Source organism: Gymnoscopelus braueri (genome assembly GCF_963280865.1).
Source record: "Gymnoscopelus braueri genome assembly, chromosome: 12".
Lineage (NCBI taxonomy): Eukaryota > Metazoa > Chordata > Actinopteri > Myctophiformes > Myctophidae > Gymnoscopelus > Gymnoscopelus braueri.
The window spans coordinates 14,746,844-14,764,526 of NC_137614.1; the positions used below are offsets into that span (position 1 = coordinate 14,746,844).

A 17,683-nucleotide genomic window follows, 5' to 3' on the forward strand; every position below is an offset into this window, starting at 1 on the left:
TCTGATGTTGTGCAGAATCCCTGGCCCACAAACATCAAATCAAAGTTACACATTAGGCCTAGAGAAAAATATCATTCTCATCTCAAGTGAATGAATATTCAGCCTTACCAAAAGCCTCTGCTCTTAAGGGATGCAAACTAACAAGACCATTACTACAGAAGATCTTAAATGAAAGTGTAATGTTTTAATAAGATGGAGCTTGATATTTCCAGGCACCAAATACCACATTATCATTTTTGGAACGTGTCCAAAAGATGGACAAAGAGTAAAGAAATCCATTGACATAATCCGATTTTACGCTTTAGAATCCTAAGGCTTCCCACTGCACTACAAACCAAACACATGCATACGTACACATTCACCCACCCACCCCCGGTCTTTCAGAGTACATACTATTGACAGGAGTCAAACATGCACACGCCACTGTTTGGTTTCTCCTCCCCCTGTGACTGAAGCTGAAGTGACATAAACTAAAGCTGTGCAAGCCTTGCTACGTCTCCGTCTGTCAGCTGTCTCTTCCAGACACCCCCAACACCACATACATAAGTACCCCCCCACCTCTCCTACACAGAACAACACTCCATGTAAAGACAGTTGGAACTTAAGAAAAATAAATTGGTCATTAAAGTTAAATCAGGGGATATGTGGTGTCTGTGTAGGCATTAATGTTTCAGCACTCCCAACTGGCTCAAAGTGACGTCTGGCAACTATTACACAACTCCGTCCCACCACTGAGACGACATCACCACCGTATAACCAACATAAATCTAAAAATCGTTATCCTCTCAGTGCTCTCACTATGTACACAAGGACGCATACTGTATTCCTACAAACAAACCCGAAGACCCAACTTAATATGAAAGCCCATTCCCACAATAATATACACAAAACAGTATCAAGCACAATAGTGTTAGCCTATTCTTAACCAGATATAGTTGGTAGTATTCAATTAATGTTCACACAACTGTTCACCTACATCGCACCCATTATATGTATTGAGGAGCATATAGGCAACATTATTGAGTGGGACAGATTATTCATTACGTTGGCAAAGCCTGAATGTTTGAATGCTTTCCAGTGTTGAAGTCAGTCTATTTTCCTTCATCCCCTAGCCTCTTCCTCTGCTGACGGCAGTTGCCCTGAGCCAACACATGATTCCCAACGCCTTGTGCCGGAGCAGGACTGGCATATCATACTGTTAACGTTAAATTATACTTGGTTGTATGAACCCTTTCACGCCATAAAAATGATGTATTTTTGGCTAAAGAAAAGTGACGTGACTCGCATTAACACTTTGTTCTGTTGAACATTAAGCCCATTTTTGAACACTTGTCTAAATGGGTGTGTGTGTGGGTGGGTGTGTAAGTATAATTTAAGCGTTAGGCTTATAACAGGGCCTTGCCGTAGCGTCTCCCTCAGCTCCATTGCTTGATGAAGAAAAGGGGACTGCATCTTGTTTGCCCATAAAAGACCCATCCCATTCAGATCAAAGGGCAGATGAATTGTAGTATTTTGATTCCTTGCAGACCTCACAAGCTCCGGAGCAAGGCAATGAACAGGTTGGTGCCGTAGCTCTCTCACACAGTGTTCCCAATCTGCTGAGTGTATTTGGCAGAGATGGTGTCTGTAAACGAGATAGTCCAGCCACCTCGTTATAGCGAGGGTGTGGACCGCATATGGAAATGGTCACATCTGGCGTGAAAACAGACTTTAGAGTTTACATCTCACCAAAGTAACACTAGACATTAACTGGCCTTGCTGGCACTGAGCTTAAAAACAGGATTTTATCATTCAGTTCAGTCAAGTCTACCACGCATTCCAGATGACAGGAGAAATGGAAATTGGAAATGACCACTGGTTTCTGTCACTGCCTTGAGTTGGCCTAGCAATATTCTTAACCTATAGAAACAGATTGCCAATTATTGTTTGGCACTGAGGGAAGACAATCCAGTCTTAAATTCACAGAGATTGTAATTCACTAAGTTCTACATCTAAAAAGATATGGACATTATCCTGTACTTAATCAGATTATCAGTCTTTTTCTACTGAGGTTACAGCCTAAGTATAATTGGTGAAAGAACTCCAGTTCACACAGTGTACTGCTTTTATTACATGTGTAAAAATGACTCGTCTGCTTTCTGTAAACCTCAACTATATGAATGAGAGACAGTAAATCAATCTGAGATCTACATTACTCCTGATGTACATCACCGATATACAGACAGACACTGACATGAAGTCAACCCATTTTTGCCTCCATTCATCCAAGTTGCTGTCAAAATGCCCCAATTACAGTGCCTCTTATTGAGCTGCCGGCAAAGTCGCCTGGGTAACTTGGATTTCTCCTACTCAGCAGGTGTAGGGGAACGGGTCCTAGCTATAATCAGCCCCAGCCCTCCAGTGTTTGATGCAGCCTGCTAGGAAACTGACTAAACAAACTGTATTAATAGCTCCTGCTGCAGCCGCGACTCTGGAATCTGAGGCTTGAATTGCCAGAGGGTAGGGGAGACCCCACAAAAAAAGAGGAAGGGAGGGGAGGGAAAGGGAGTGTGTGTGTGTGTGTGTGTGTGTGTGTGTGTGTGTGTGTGTGTAAAGAAAGAGAGAAGAGAATGAGGTGGTCAGCGATTGGTTCGCTGCAGGATCAAGGGTATTTGGTGGATCACAGGTGGGGTACTGGTAAATGTACAATGGGAGTGTTAGAGACGACAGATCTAGGCTGCAACAGCCAATATGTATTTGTGTAAGCAAAGCGAACCTGAGAATTGGTAAATGGAACAAATGAAATCCTATATCCATGTCTGCATAACTATCGAGGCCTGAAAGCTAAATCCACACAGAGCCAACAGACAATACAGGACAATATATAAACCCCAGTGCAGTTTTGTGAAATGAAATTGGAAACACTCTAGACATCAACTTATGGATCATCAACTTTTGAAGGCAACTGCCAAGGGGTTTTGGTACTATGACTACAATTCAAACAAACCATGATACTTGATCTTTGTGGTGTCAACAAAAGTACAGCCAACATTGCCTCTAGACCCAACAATATTTTTGAAAAAAAATCACTCAGTGTTATATTGTAATGTCATACCAGACATAAACACTGGTGAGGCTATAGCTTCATAACAACCCAAATGTAGGCCAAAAATATTGCAGGATTAGGACCTATGCTCAATAGCATATGTTCTTTAATCTGGACATGATCATTATTTTGAGAGCATATTATATACAGCCCAAGGTTACATAAAATAAAAAGTTGAATTACATATAATCACCACTTTCAATTGCTTTGAATACATCAAGATGTTTGTTTTACAAAAACAAGCTACAGTTGTATCTAGTGTTACACAGACATGACTATGTGATGGAATGAGCTCCAAGTCTGCCAAAAACATGACCTACATTCTTGATGAAGGTGTTGACAAGCATGGGGATGCAGAACGTGGTGTGTTCCAGAGATCACATTGCAAGTATTATGAATATCAATATTATATGAGATTACCAAAAATAAATACATGTGAGGCTAGCTTGGAGAACAAAGTACTTCACAACTGCGTATGAATTCATAGACAACAGCAATCTTTTTTTTGCACGTATAAGTAGTAAGGGATTTTAGGAAATGTCGATGTTGATACTAAAACGCTTCAAATCGGCTAACATTGTTAGCTGGCTGGAAAACTTTGTCTTCTTTAGCCCCCTCCATTTAGTGTTGCCATGGCCGCTTATTATAAGCGACATTGGGCTTGTTGCTTGTAAATATTGGTGGTTGCGGTTTTTAGAGCTTGTTTATAAAGTGTAGTTGCTTATATAGGCTTGCTTCCTAAATGTATTATTATTATTTAAACCAGTGGTTCTCACATTTTTCATGAAAATGTTGTGTGCCGCAGGGGAGCATTTGTGTTGTTAGAATGTTTCAAAAACATTCCAAATATTCAACACTTTATTGCAAGTTTTTGAAAATAGCAGATCTACAAGCTCACAACGAGTCGCTCGGCTATTTTCAAATGCATATAGGTTTAAAGTGCTCATGTGGCCTAATAGTTGCTTCTTTTGGGCTCGTTTTCCTAGACATGGTTGCTTGTTTCTCCCGCAAAACCTGGCAACACTGCCTCCATTACCTTCTGGCTGCGCACGGGCCAACTAACAGGACCTGCCTTTTCCCGTACAAGACCGCCTATTCTTTTCACTAATTGGTTTACGAGCGTGTCAATCAACAGCATCGAAGCTTCGGAGGCCCGTCAATAACACACACTAGTACGATCTGATTGGTTGAAACCGAAATTAACTTTTTGTATCTATGAAACTGATACAGCTAGCCGTGGTAGCTAACCAGTGTTGCCATGTCCGCTTATTATAAGCGACTTTTGGGCTTGTTTTTTGTAAAGTCGCTTGTAAATATTGGTTGTTGCAGGTTCCGTTATTTAGGGCTTGTTTCTTAAGTGTAATTGCTCATTTGGGGCTCGTTTCCTAAATGTTGTTTAAACCAATTAGTTCTCGAACATGTTCATGTCACCCCCAGATTACTATGCATTTGTCCGCAGACCGCCCCCCCCCCCCCCCATCTGAAAATAGTTTGTGCCAGGAACCCCATACAAGATTTGTGTTGTTAATTCCAAAATTACTTTATTTTTCTTGTTCTTTTTTGGGGGCGGGGGGGCTTCTTTTGGGCTTGTTTTCACAGACCTGGTTGCTTGCGTCTCTCGCCAAACCTGGCAACGCTGTAGCTAACGTTAACAACAGGCCGCTGTGGAACGAACACACTGGGGCAAGTCGTGACTCCCACACCGCTCATCTAACGCTAAACATCCGCCAGCCACTCCAAATCACCACGATGACAACAAAAACATGCAAATGTACACACAGCCATCTTTGACCAGAACTATATGTCTTTACTAAAGACTAAAGTTTCACGAACAACGTGAGAGATCAGGAAAAGTAGCAAAAGAAGCTCAAGCTAGTAGTTGGTTAGCAAGCAGGCTGACACTTGAGTGCGAAGCAGTGTTGCCAGATCTTGTGAGAGAAATAAGCAACCAGAGTCTAGGAAAACAAGCCCTTAAGTGCCTAAACCTATTAACTTGGGCTATTTGAAAATAGCTGATCTAAAAGTTGTGAGCTTGTGAGATTTTCAAAATGTTTAGGGGGGGAAAAAATTGGAATATTAGGAAGATGTATTTTTAAACATTGTCACAACACAAATCTGATATTGGCCCCCCTGGCACAAAACGTTTTCAGATGGGGGTTTGAGAAAAATACGTTATTAATTAATTTGGGGGTCCATGACATGAAAATATTTGAGAACCACTGGTTTAAAAAAAAAAAAAAAAAAGCTTCAAACAAGCCCAAAAAACACAACCTCCAATATTTACAAGCAACTTTACAGAAAAACAAGCCCAAATTCGCTTAGAATAAGCGAACATGGCAACACTGGTGCGAAGCGAGACGCTGGTATCGTTAGCTACAACAGTTTGGACAATTATTTGAACGTTGACGTTTTAGGGCAAACAATACTAAAACTAAGTGCTCTGGCCACTTATGTGTCATAGTTTAGCGTGAAATCCACACGTGTGGCAGATTTACATGATAATAAAGTGTTTACAAACTCACCTTTGCGCCCCTCTCTCACACACACTCACTCTCTCTGGCTCCCTCTCTCTCCTCTCTTGGAATTTGACACTCCCCTCCTCGAGGAAATATCGCGAGGCTTGCACGTCAGGCCTACCAGACCTCTCCGACTATAGGATCGCCAACTGATTGGCTAGTTGGTTGTCAGGCAACCGTTGGCTAGTACCATCATAGATATATCTATGAGTGCAATGCAAAGAGTTATAATATGGTACCATGGCTATAGTACACTGGCCCGCTCGGTGTCCTGGAGGTGTGGGGGACAAGTACTGGATGTGGATGTAGTTATCTAACGTTAATCATCGTTTTTAAATGAAAACATATGTATGATGACCAGGATAAATATGAAAGGTTTTATGCAATATACATATTTCCCATATCATTCAGGGTGCCTGAATGATGTTCTATTTGTAATCAGAATCTTCATATAGTCGTGTTTTCCTCATACACTTGACAGCATAACATTCGGCATTTGAATATTTTAGTATTACAGGAATTAATTTATTCACACAACTACATGCTGTCACACTACCCAACTAACGACAAATCCTGCTCAATGTCCATCCTAAGATGGTGAAATATGAGTCACTACATATGTCCCACCAGAATTCACCATAGTAGGAAAAAAAGAGAGAAGAGTCAGTGTAGAGGGGGCAGATGATTCGGCCACAACGGCTCCTTTGAACGGACATGGGGGGCTGTTGAATCCACAGGGGGCTTGCTGTGGCATAGGGTTCAGGTCAGAGGAAGTTCGGCTGTCCTGTCGGGGGGAGGGGGCAGGGCTGGGCAGGAGGGCAGGAGGGCATCTTTGCCACAGGGGCTGCGCCAAGTATCTAATGGCCCGGTCCAAATCCAGGTGAGCCGGCTTCAGGCAATCCATCGAAATGTGAGTCTAAATTCTTCAGTGGGACACGTAACAATGCATTTACTACTACTGTCAGACCAAAGAATCATCTGAGAATTTCAACAAAACAATACAGGAATATTCCTTTTAAAATAAAAACTTTTGAGTCTAGAATGGCATAGAACATTAAGCATTGCACAAGTGTAAGAAACCATTGGTGACATTACACAGTAAAATCCTCAGTGTTACTTCAGCCATTTATATTAATACTGAAAATGTTACAGATCGGCACTTGTGTTGTTCACATTTTCACAGAAACATGGTCCGATTCTCCTAAGCATTTGGAGAATTATTGTGACTGCATGATGAGTGGCATTATTGTGATATTTATGTATTTCACAACATAATAATCACATTTCTCTACCTCCTTTCAATCCTTATCTACATAACTGCTGATATCACACTTTACACAATGTTGAAATGATAGAATGAACAATGGAAGCGAGAGAGGGGCCAGTGTTTTGTTTCCTTCCTGAAATGCTCACCCTCGTCACTCTCCCTGGAAGTGAACGTCCGGTCTCTGAAGCAATGTATTGTAAATTCCCAGAAACAATAACCGACATGGAACTCAACGGATCGAAAACCTAAGACATTGTTGTGATAGGTTTGAGAACACGGATGAAAATCATTAAAGTAAAGAACTGTATATACAGTATACTGCATTTATATATAGTGTCTAAAGAATCATTAATTTTCCTTTGACTGGTCACATCGAATATCCTGTATAGTAGGACATGGAAGACATGAAATCCTGTGATATTTTGAAGACTCCAAGAATAAGAACCAGGGGGACCTCTTCTGGACAGTTTGAGTAATGAATATGTTCAAGTGAATTAGATTGCTTTACCCCTCAGAATAGTATTAACTAGTTAATTATACAACCAGTATTTTATTTGACCGTCTATATTTTGAGCTTTATTCACATGTTCTTGAAGGGTTAGCTAGATATGAAATGAGTGCTATACCTGAAATGGCTCCTGTAGCTCAAAGTACAGGTGTATTTTATTGATTGCTTGATTGTATTTATCACATAAAGAGCACAATAGCACTTCCCAACATAGTGAAGTAGCATCACCGATGATAAAAACACAATAAAGCCCAAGAGCTAAATTCCATTGTGGTTCTCTGTAGCCATTTCACTCAGATCAGCCAAAATATGTAAAACTCACTTTTAGCTGTGGTGTCAGTCCTAACATCAAAGCTCAGAATACCTGTGAGGAGAAAATAAAATGTAGAGCATGTACAACTTCTAAAGTTAGATTGGCTCATGATGAGTTTTAGACAAAGAATGTAATATAAACATAATTACATTGCCTATTACTCAATAGCAATAATTAAATAATAGAGGAGAAACCAGTGGAATACAAAGGCATTTACTTTTGTTAACAACACAAAAAAGCACTTTGCAGGTGCCCAGAAATTGGTGTCACTCACTAGTACAATGTAGGAAAGCTATTACACATTGGCAGAACTTAAGCAAGCAAAATCAAGCACAAAATGGTTTAGTCCAGGGGTCTTCAACAGGGGGTCCTTAGAGTTACTACAGGGGGGCCGCCAAATCTTTGTGTGATAGGATTTTTTTTTTACCTTGACCTAGAACTTTAGCCAAAAATATCAGATCTACAAGCTCACAACGCCTCGCGCTGCGAGCCGTTGTGAGCTTATAGATTGGCAAAAGATTGGCAAAATTTTTTGGCAAAGAGGTTTGGTGTAGAGGGAAAAAAAGAGCAGACCAAGTAAAGAAAATAAGTTTAATCTGAAAATGTTATACAATATAGTGGGGGTCCCTGCTTAATCTCTCTCTCAGCTAGGGGGTCCTTGGCCTGAAAACGTTGAAGACCCCTGGTTTAGTCTAATGGCATAAGTATATTTGTAAATATTTATTTTTAATTTATCTTTAAAAGAAAAATGTATAAGTCATGGGGCTACTTCACCATTTTAACATTTAAATATTTGGCCTAAAATGAACTCAAACATATTTTTCAGAATTTTTACCACTCTTGAACATCTTGATGAAAACAAATTTTGAAAAGAAAAATATACACTGAAACAATGAATTGTCTCTTCTTAGAAAGCTGTGTAAATGCCAACTTGTTAATGTAAATTTCAAACACGTACTGTAACAATCAAACACTATCTCACATCTATGATAGGCATATTCACATGAAGACTGGGAAATGCATGAGAAATATGGTGGCAAATTACTTATTATTTCCAGTGTTGTACATTTTAATATGGCAATATGGAAACATTAGCTGGCACAATTACCTACGTTATTTGACTGACAATGAACAATGGTTCTGTAATTGATAGTTTTGTATATTATATAGATAATTCTTATTTTTTTACAGGGCAAACACAGGTCCTACCTGATGCAATCTATTCTGTTCTGTTAAAAATGGCATTTGTCTTAGGGGTTACGAGATAAATTCTACATTGTGAATTCAGTAGGAAATCAAATAATAATCAGTCATAATTACATACAAACACCCACACACGGCACATACCATCCATTCATAAGCATCACTTAGGGATCTGCCTGCTCTGCCAGCGTTACTGGACAGCTTGTATCATCAGACATTGTCTGAACAATATGAGTCTAACTCCATGGAGAGAGAGACTTTCTTGTGAATAAATGCAATGTCATAAGCTATCTAATAATCAGCTAATGATAACTATGATGTATCCACCAAGTCAGTCCCACCACCTTAGTCTCTCAGCAGTAGATAGTCTTTGACAGACTCTGGTAAAGGCAGCTCTTTGACTGCAGTGGGGAGAAACTGCACTCCAAGACTCTGACGGACAGCACAGCGTGCCAGAGAGCGGAGTGTGGGGGCCTCCGCAACCATGCTGGTTAGCTTTGCCAATAACTGGGGGTCTTTACTCAGCTCCCTTGGCAGAGTGCCATCGGCCCGTCGGATCTCAAACCGGCCAGCTGCCCGGCACAGCAGCTCCAAGCACTCTTCCTCCTGCTCACTGCCCAGACCCCGGGCCAATAGGGCCACCAGTCGGGAAATAGGTGTCTGGCCCTTCAGGTTGGTCACATGGACTTGGGCTCCGTACTCCAATAGCACCTTGACACTCTCTAGGTTGCCCTTCATTGCGGCCCAACTCAGAGGTGTGTCATTGTTGTAGTCCCGGGTGTTGGGGCAGGCTCCGCTCTCCAGTAGGGCCCTCACACACTCTGGGTTGTCTTTGAATGCAGCCCAGTGTAGTGGAGTGTCCTTGTTGCCATCCAGGGCATCGGCCAGGGCTCCGTACTCCAACAGCAGCTCCACACATCCCTCATCCTTCTCTGCTGCATAGTGCAGTGCTGTGCGGTTGTAGCCATCCAAAGCATTCACCTGACAAACACATTCAGTTTAATGAAGCATCATATGCCAGGGTACCTTCACCTTTTACAATATTGGCCACACAGATTGATAGTCAATTATACAGTGAGTCATTTCAACCTGTTACTCCAAGTACTAAAAGTTTGATGTATTCGTTTCTCTGCCTAGAATTACCATGTAGTTACTGGGTGATCCATCTTGTTTTCCTTTTTTTTCACACTCACTCTCTCTCTCTCTCCCTCTGGACACCTTGGAGGGGGGGGGCTATAATACTCAACATGGGTTATTATTGCTAATTGGATGACTGACTCCCACTGTTGAAACATGCATGCAAGACAATCCCTCCCACAACAAATAGCCAGCGTTACGTGATACGACAAACTCAACAATGAAACGTATGCATCTCTATTATCCCACAGGCAACGATATGCAGGTATTTACCCTCTTGAATCCTATATACACAGTGCACTGAAGTTTCGCTCTACACTAAATATCTCTGCCGAAAATTGGCGACCTGAAAGCTTGTAGATAAGCTATTTTAGGAATTCAGAATAGGAACAATGTTCATGTGGTTATTAATATGGTGCTGTGCAAGTTTATTCAAATCAACTGGTCCATCATGTAACTGGACATAAAGTTGGCAAGTCGCATCGCGATGTGTTGTGAGCTTGTAGAACTGAGGTTCCAAAATAGGGATGCTGCGTTGAAAGTGGTTAAATGTCTGAATAAGGGGGCGCCCACTGGCCTAGCGATCCAAGCGCATACCATATATAGGCTCTATGTACTATCAATAATGGCTTAATATAAATGGCTTAAATATCTTGAAAGAATTTAAATGTCTAAATAAGTAGTAGGGGTGCAACAGTTAATTGATAAAAAGAGAAGCTATTTTTGCATGACAAAGTATAAACTAGGGCGCTCAATGGCTTAGATTACTGGGCGATTTATTTAAAGATGGTGTTTTGATGTCGTTTCAGCAGCTGCAGACGCAATTTAATAATTTGGTTTTCTGCAAATACGTCACTTTATTAATTCATTATGTTTGCCACTGCAATTTGACTCCCTTTATAGTAAAGTGGAGGATGTAGTGAGTATCACACTTTCTCATCTTTCTATTCTCTGTTATATTCGCTGGACTCCCTGGAGGTACACTCCTTCCGCAAGTGGGAGAAGGATTTTAACAATGAATATATCGAGGACGACTGGCAAGAGGTTAAAATGTTTTCACCTGTAATAGACTAAGAGAAACACAATATAAAATTCTTCACAGACTGCACATTACACCTGTGATACTAAACAAAATGGACCATATCTCCTCTGTGTTCTAAATGTCAAACAGCTCTTGGAAATTACTGTCCCTATTTTTGGGAATCATTGTAAGTGGATATCCAGGTCTTGGGGTTATATGGCACGACGAGAGCTAAGCAATATTTGTAAGGTTAAAATAAAGAAGGATCCCGGAGCTTTCATCTTGGGTCTCCCTTCAAAAGAGATTAATTTGACATCTTCAGAATTTAAAGGAGAATTACGGACTAGCTTTTTCATTACCTTTATATCATATGATGTTATCATGTCCTAGGACGAGTGGTACAGCAGAACATTTTCATAACTCCATCCCAAGTCTACCGCAGATAAAAACCCGAGCGGACGGTCCATGCGCTAGATCGCATATTTGTTATTTGTTTTTATCTGACGTTCATAATGACAGAAACCTCGCCACAGTGTTTTTGTCCAAAATGGGCCGCCGTAGTGTTTACAAGCGGCTTGGATGAAATCACGGGTGAAATCTCGTCTTGCGAGACATCCGGAGGGGCGCATCTAACGCAAACACCGTGGACAGTTTTCTGTCATTATGAAAGTCAGATATCACCCCCAAAAAATGTTCTAGCGCATGGACCGTCCGCTCTGGTTTTTAGCTGCGGTGGACTCCGGATGGAGTTATGAAAAGTTTCTACTGTACCACTCGTCCAAGGACATAATATCATTAAAAGTAAGGAAAAGGCTAGTCCGGAATTCTCCTTTAAGTTACTTGATAAACTCCTACTATTAGCCCGGAAATGCGTTATGATACATTTTTGGTGTGCTTCCCCACGAGAGATTGTGTGCAGTGTATAGAGGCAATGAAGCTTCCTTTCTGAAGTTGTGGGCCCCACTGGTAGATTACTTTCCCACGAACTCTCTCAGATCCTTCTAAAAGGTCAATGCCCTGTGGGCTTGAACCCTCCCCTTAGATATATACTTTGAAAAAGACCTGGGGTCTATTTCACGAAACCTGGATTAGGGATAAACCGGGTTTAATCGGCTATCCTGGCTTAAATTATCCAGGAATCGGTTTCACGAAAGCTGAGTTAGCTCGGCAGATTAATTTAGCCAGTAAACCTGGATATGTTTATCCATGATCCGGTTTCACAAAAGAAAATTGAAGCAATCCTGCCTTAGTTACCATGGCAATTTAGTTGTGAAGTTAGCCTGGTCCGGACCAGGCTAACAGCCAAGCTTTATTAATCCAGTGCCTTGTTCTTCAAGTTTTGTGAAATAGCCGTTAGTCCAATGACTCCAATCATAAACCAATGAGTTTTTCCACACTTATTCAATTCTTATGCGAAAATCGAAGATCTACAAGCCCGAAATGTTTTTGTCTTATGGCGGCCGGGGGTCCCCGGGCCCCCCATGGACCCCCGCCCCCCTGTGTACCTCCGGACCCCCGTGGACCCCCATGGACCTCCGGACCCCCGCCCCAGTGGACCCCCGTATACCCCGGACCTCTGTTGGGGGTCAACGGGGGTCCGGGAGTACACGGGGGGCCGGGTACTCCCGGACCCCCGTTGACCCCCGGCCCCCCGTTGACCCCCGTGGACCGGGGACCCCCGGCCGCCAAAAGGCAAGCTTTTCACTTGTAGATCTTCGATTTTAGAAATTAGAAAATGATTCTAAGTGTTTATAATTATAATTCCAACATTCACTTAAACTCCTTGTCTTTAAGCCTAACTGAATTATATATTTATGGACTTGTATATAAATTAATTGCATTTAACTTTTGCATTTAACTTGTCGGCAATACTTTGCCACGCTTTCTCCCTGGATCTATATTGCGGCCGTGTTTCCTTTCTTGCTTATTATAAATGTTACTTCCTTGTATGATTCCATGAGCTGCTGCAGTGCTGCTGTTCAGCCACAGAGAAGAACGCCGCTCTGGTTTTGGGCTCCATGATTGGTCAAGTTCAAGGATTCTGCTATCGACTTTCATGGTCTTTTATAGGAATATGAGAACTCACATTCAGCCTGGTTTAACGATCCTGGCTCGACAAACCTCTCCTTCTCAGCCCGGCTTGGCGTTCGTGGAACTGAATAAACCAGGCTGAACAGCGCAGGCTTGTCAAACCTGGATTTGCCTTTCAAACTAGGATAATTTAATTCCGCTTTCGTGAAATAGACCCCTGGGCAGTGGTGTGTTCTACCGTGTCCCGCTGTATACGCCGTGTACAGTGTAGATTTTTTGGGGAAAAAGCGTATACAGTCTACTAACCATTTCATCCATTGAAAACGCGCTAGCGTATACCCACGACCATGCGCATCTCGTGCAGGGAATGATTATAGTATACCTCCGAAAAAAACCTAGACCACAACACTGCCCCTGGGATATGTGAATATGACTTCTCATGTTGTTGTGTTTGGGTGCCCATGACTACAGGTGATCTGTCTGGTTATGAGCTATAATATAGCTCATAACCAGACAGATCACCTGTATATGGAGTGTGGTGGCATGTGTCTTATGTGGCTGGCTATGTTTTTTTTATTGTATTGAACTACTGATGGTGTTGATTGACTGTAGAATTGGAGGAACCCCCCTCCCCCCTATTTTTTATTTTGTTCTGTTAATGGTATGTCTATGTCTTTTGTTGTTTGTGGATTTTGTTTTAAAATCTATAAACAAAAGAAACTAGGGCTTGAGAAGCCTTGAGTGGTTAATCAGACTAATCGATTTTGTCCATTATAAAAAAACATACATTTTCCCACACTGATGAATTGATACATAAAAAGCATATACATAATATATCCCCCAAAATGTGCTTCTTGATATTTGTTTAATTTAACAAGTAATCAATAAAATAATCGCTAAGAAGATGGATGCAGCAGCCCTAATAAATACTATCATTCTTCATTGTGAAACAATTGTCCTGCCTTACCTCAGCTCCCTTCTCCAGCAGCAACTCCACACAATCAGCATCAGCCACCATACAGGCACAGTGCAGAGGCTTCAGCGTCCCGTGCATACGGTTTACATCTGCACCCTGCGCAGTATGAGGAAATGGGTGTCATTACAACTGATAAGATAATAACATGGACAAACCCTACACAGTTGAAGTAGTTGAAGTACAGAGATAAGTAGGCCGACCTTACGAATGAGATCCTCCACGTTGTCGTGTGGAAACGATCGAATGGCTGCAATGGTGCGGATCAGCCGCTCGGACAGGGAGTATTTGCTTTGAATGCTTTGCATGATGTACCACATAGTAGAGCTCATGTGGAACAGAAGAGCATGGCACCCAGGCAGGGGTGACAACGACAACTCGCTGAAACACCTCTTTTGTTTGGGCTGAAAAGCTGTAAGAGATAAAGTAGATGATTGAAGTCTGTAGCTGGTGCCGAGTAGCATGGAATCTCACAGTGAGATGAATTATGAAATACTGTATAGCAAGTACCAAGTACAAATTGAAAAAGGATACACAAAGCATGGCTCTAGGTGATGATCTTATTTGCACACACACTATAGTATAGTTAAATGCTCAAGTACAATGCTTGTGCTTAAATATTTTTACCAGATTTTGCAACATGATTCTGCATTTTTCTGTTAAGGCTATAACCAATCTGTAGTTTCTGATTGCTGCTGTGGTCAGACTTTTGTTTTATATATTTGAGAGAACATTAGCCTAAGTCCACCTAACACGGAAAATATTAACACAACTTCATTTGGACTTAATAACCACAGTGGCAATGAAATCTTGATCTTTGGACTTCAATTCAAATTGAATATAAAAACAATTGAAAAGGGAAATATTGTTCCGATTCCCACAGTGTTGGCAGATTTTCTTTTTAAACAGAATACTAAAACACAGCATCTGTGTGGAATGGAACACTTGTTTTCCTCAGTTGTCACTCAACTGTACTTCTTGAGAGTTTCTATGAGAACATGAGTCATGACTAATAGACGGCATAGACTGACAGCATCCAGGATACCGTTTTTTTTTTTGTTTTTGTTTTTTTTAAAGCTCAGCAGAATATGTAACTCTCCCCGGTGTACTGTAATGCATACAAATTCAACAGTATATCTTATGATTACACAGGATATCTGTGTAAAATATCTTGAATAGTTCCTTGATTTATTTACAAAGAAAATCTCCATGAAAGATTTATAAAAAGACACTATAGTCCCTGCTGAGTGCAATCTTGCATCTTGGCAAAAGAAGAAAACAACAAATTCAGCAACCAAGTAGAAACGCAAGACATTATAAGTGCCTTCCTTGCAAACTAATCTAGTATAAACAGATGACCTACTGGTTTAGCTTAGCCTTGGATCAAGAGTCAGACTGTCATAGATTTATTTATGACAGTCCAAGGCTGAGCTATGGTAGCTACAGCGGTATAAAGTAACTAAGTACATGTACTCAAGTACTGTACTTAAGTACAAATTTGAGGTACTTTTACTTTACTGGCGTATTTCCATGGCAATTTTCGATACTTTTACTTCTACTCCACTAAATCTCAGAGACAAATATTGTTTTTACTCGACTACAATTATTTGAAAACTTTGCAGATTTGTATTATTACAAAACATGCATTAGCAATTTCAGCCCTATATACATTTCGTTCATTTAAAAAATAAAAAAATTGAAAACATTTGAAATATTTTTATACATTTTATATATTTGAAAACTTGTGAAATAGGACATTCTGCATAATGAGTACTTTCTACTTTGGGTACTTTTAAGTATTTTGATATCAATACTTTTGTACTTTTACTCAAGTACATTTTGTAATACGGGACTTCTACTTGTAACAGAGCAATCTACATTGCAGTATTGATACTTTTACTCAAGAAGACAAATGACTTTCCCCCCCCCCACCATGGTAGCTACTGATATAGCCCTGAAACATGACTGTCATACCATGACAGTCATGGTGCCGAGTCCCCCTGGTCTAAAGTTGTGTTCGATTTTTTCACATTGCCATCTCTCACATAAACATAAACGTTCAGATTTCAAATATAAAGTGCTTACCACCGAGCCACGGATGTTACAAGGCGATGCGGACCGCGATGAGTACCCGTATCTCCCGTATTGTTCAATAAAAAGCATTTTAATCCCATCGCCGGCCATTTTCTTTTTTTGTTTTTTTTTGTTTTGTAATGTATCAGAGTGCAATACACCTCCCAACCATTAGTGTCGCATGGTTGAAAGTATCGGAGACAATTTGGAGAAAATGGCTGGCGATGGGATTAAAATGCTTTTTATTGAACAATACGGGAGATACGGGTACTCATCGCGGTCCGCATCGCCTTGTAACATCCGTGGCTCGGTGGTAAGCACTTTATATTTGAAATCTGAACGTTTATGTTTATGTGAGAGATGGCAATGTGAAAAAATAGAACACAACTTTAGACCAGGGGGACTCGGCACCATGACGCTTGTATACAAGCGTCATGTGAACCATGGCTACTACTGATAATGACAGCTAGCGTGCTAGCTGGCTCTGGGTAGAAGCAACAATGGGGCCAGTTGCACCATCTCACACCAAGTTCAAACTTAGCCTAGTTATGCTTAAATGGCTTTTAAAAACGCCATTTAAGTGCGCTCATTGCTGTATTTCCGAACGCACCCACACAGATATACATACATATACACATATATATATACATATATACATATATATATATATACATATATATATATACACATATATATATATATATATATATATACAATTTTAAAATATATATTCAAAGATTTGCACTCATTTTCACGATTTAAAAAAAATAGCAGATCTACAAGCTCATGAGCTTGTATATCTGCTATTTTTGAATAGCCAAAGAAATCTAAAATGACACAGACACTTTCCCGGATTGAATGCGTTTAAGCTACAACTAGGCTAAGTTTGAACTTAGTGTGAGGTGGTGCAACTGGCTCCAGATAAGGAGAGGCCCTGTTCCCTGTTCCTTCTACAATGCGAAACATTTTAACGCCACGGTGCAGCTGGTAAAACTACGTGGCTATATAACTATGCGTCCATCTTTATGCTATAACTTTATGTAAAAGTAATTATATCGGCCCTTTTATTATGTACCACTTGGCGAACAAGACGACGACGACGACGAAGACGACGAGCAAGTGAATAAAATAAATGACAACTCAAGCTTTATTTTAATCAGCTAGCAAGCTATAGCTAACAAAAATCGTAATAAAAAAAGAAACAGGCAGCATATACTTTTGAATATGAGCTGAGTTCTGGGTGGATTCTATCATGAATGTCATCGTGATGTTGGCCGTTAACAAACGACATCCACAAAAGTGACTACATACGTACCAGTAACGTGTGTGAACTTGAAGGTCTGCAGCCGTTTGCTGCCCGCTGCTGCTTAGTGCTTACTGCCAGTGTTGCCATTTTATGTGATAGAAATAAGCATCCAGGTCTATCAAAAGAAGCGAGACCGTCGCCCTTTAAACATACATTGGCCATTTGAAAATAGACGATTTACAAGCTAGATAAGCTATACAAAATATATATATAAAAACCTTTAATAAAATTTGGAATGTTTTTTGAAACG

General features: G+C 40.6%; 1 protein-coding gene across 3 annotated transcripts in view; it reads right to left on the minus strand.

Annotated features, from left to right (window-relative positions):
• asb8 (ankyrin repeat and SOCS box containing 8) overlaps positions 1-17,511 on the minus strand; it is a 33,161-nt gene extending 15,650 nt beyond the window's left edge. Inside the window, exons 1-4 of one of the 3 annotated variants that reach the window (XM_080444364.1) lie at positions 17,443-17,511; positions 14,258-14,466; positions 14,049-14,153; positions 7,887-9,873 (exon numbers count right to left, since the gene is read on the minus strand). In XM_080444364.1, coding sequence (XP_080300490.1) covers positions 9,238-9,873; positions 14,049-14,153; positions 14,258-14,386 — 870 coding nt within the window. In that variant the 5' untranslated portion in view covers positions 14,387-14,466; positions 17,443-17,511 and the 3' untranslated portion in view covers positions 7,887-9,237. Of the gene's footprint in view, positions 1-5,607; positions 5,692-7,886; positions 9,874-14,048; positions 14,154-14,257; positions 14,467-17,442 lie in introns of those variants that run through there. The other 2 variants (XM_080444365.1, XM_080444363.1) reach the window with 2 other exon arrangements.
• Positions 17,512-17,683: the final 172 nt, after the last annotated feature.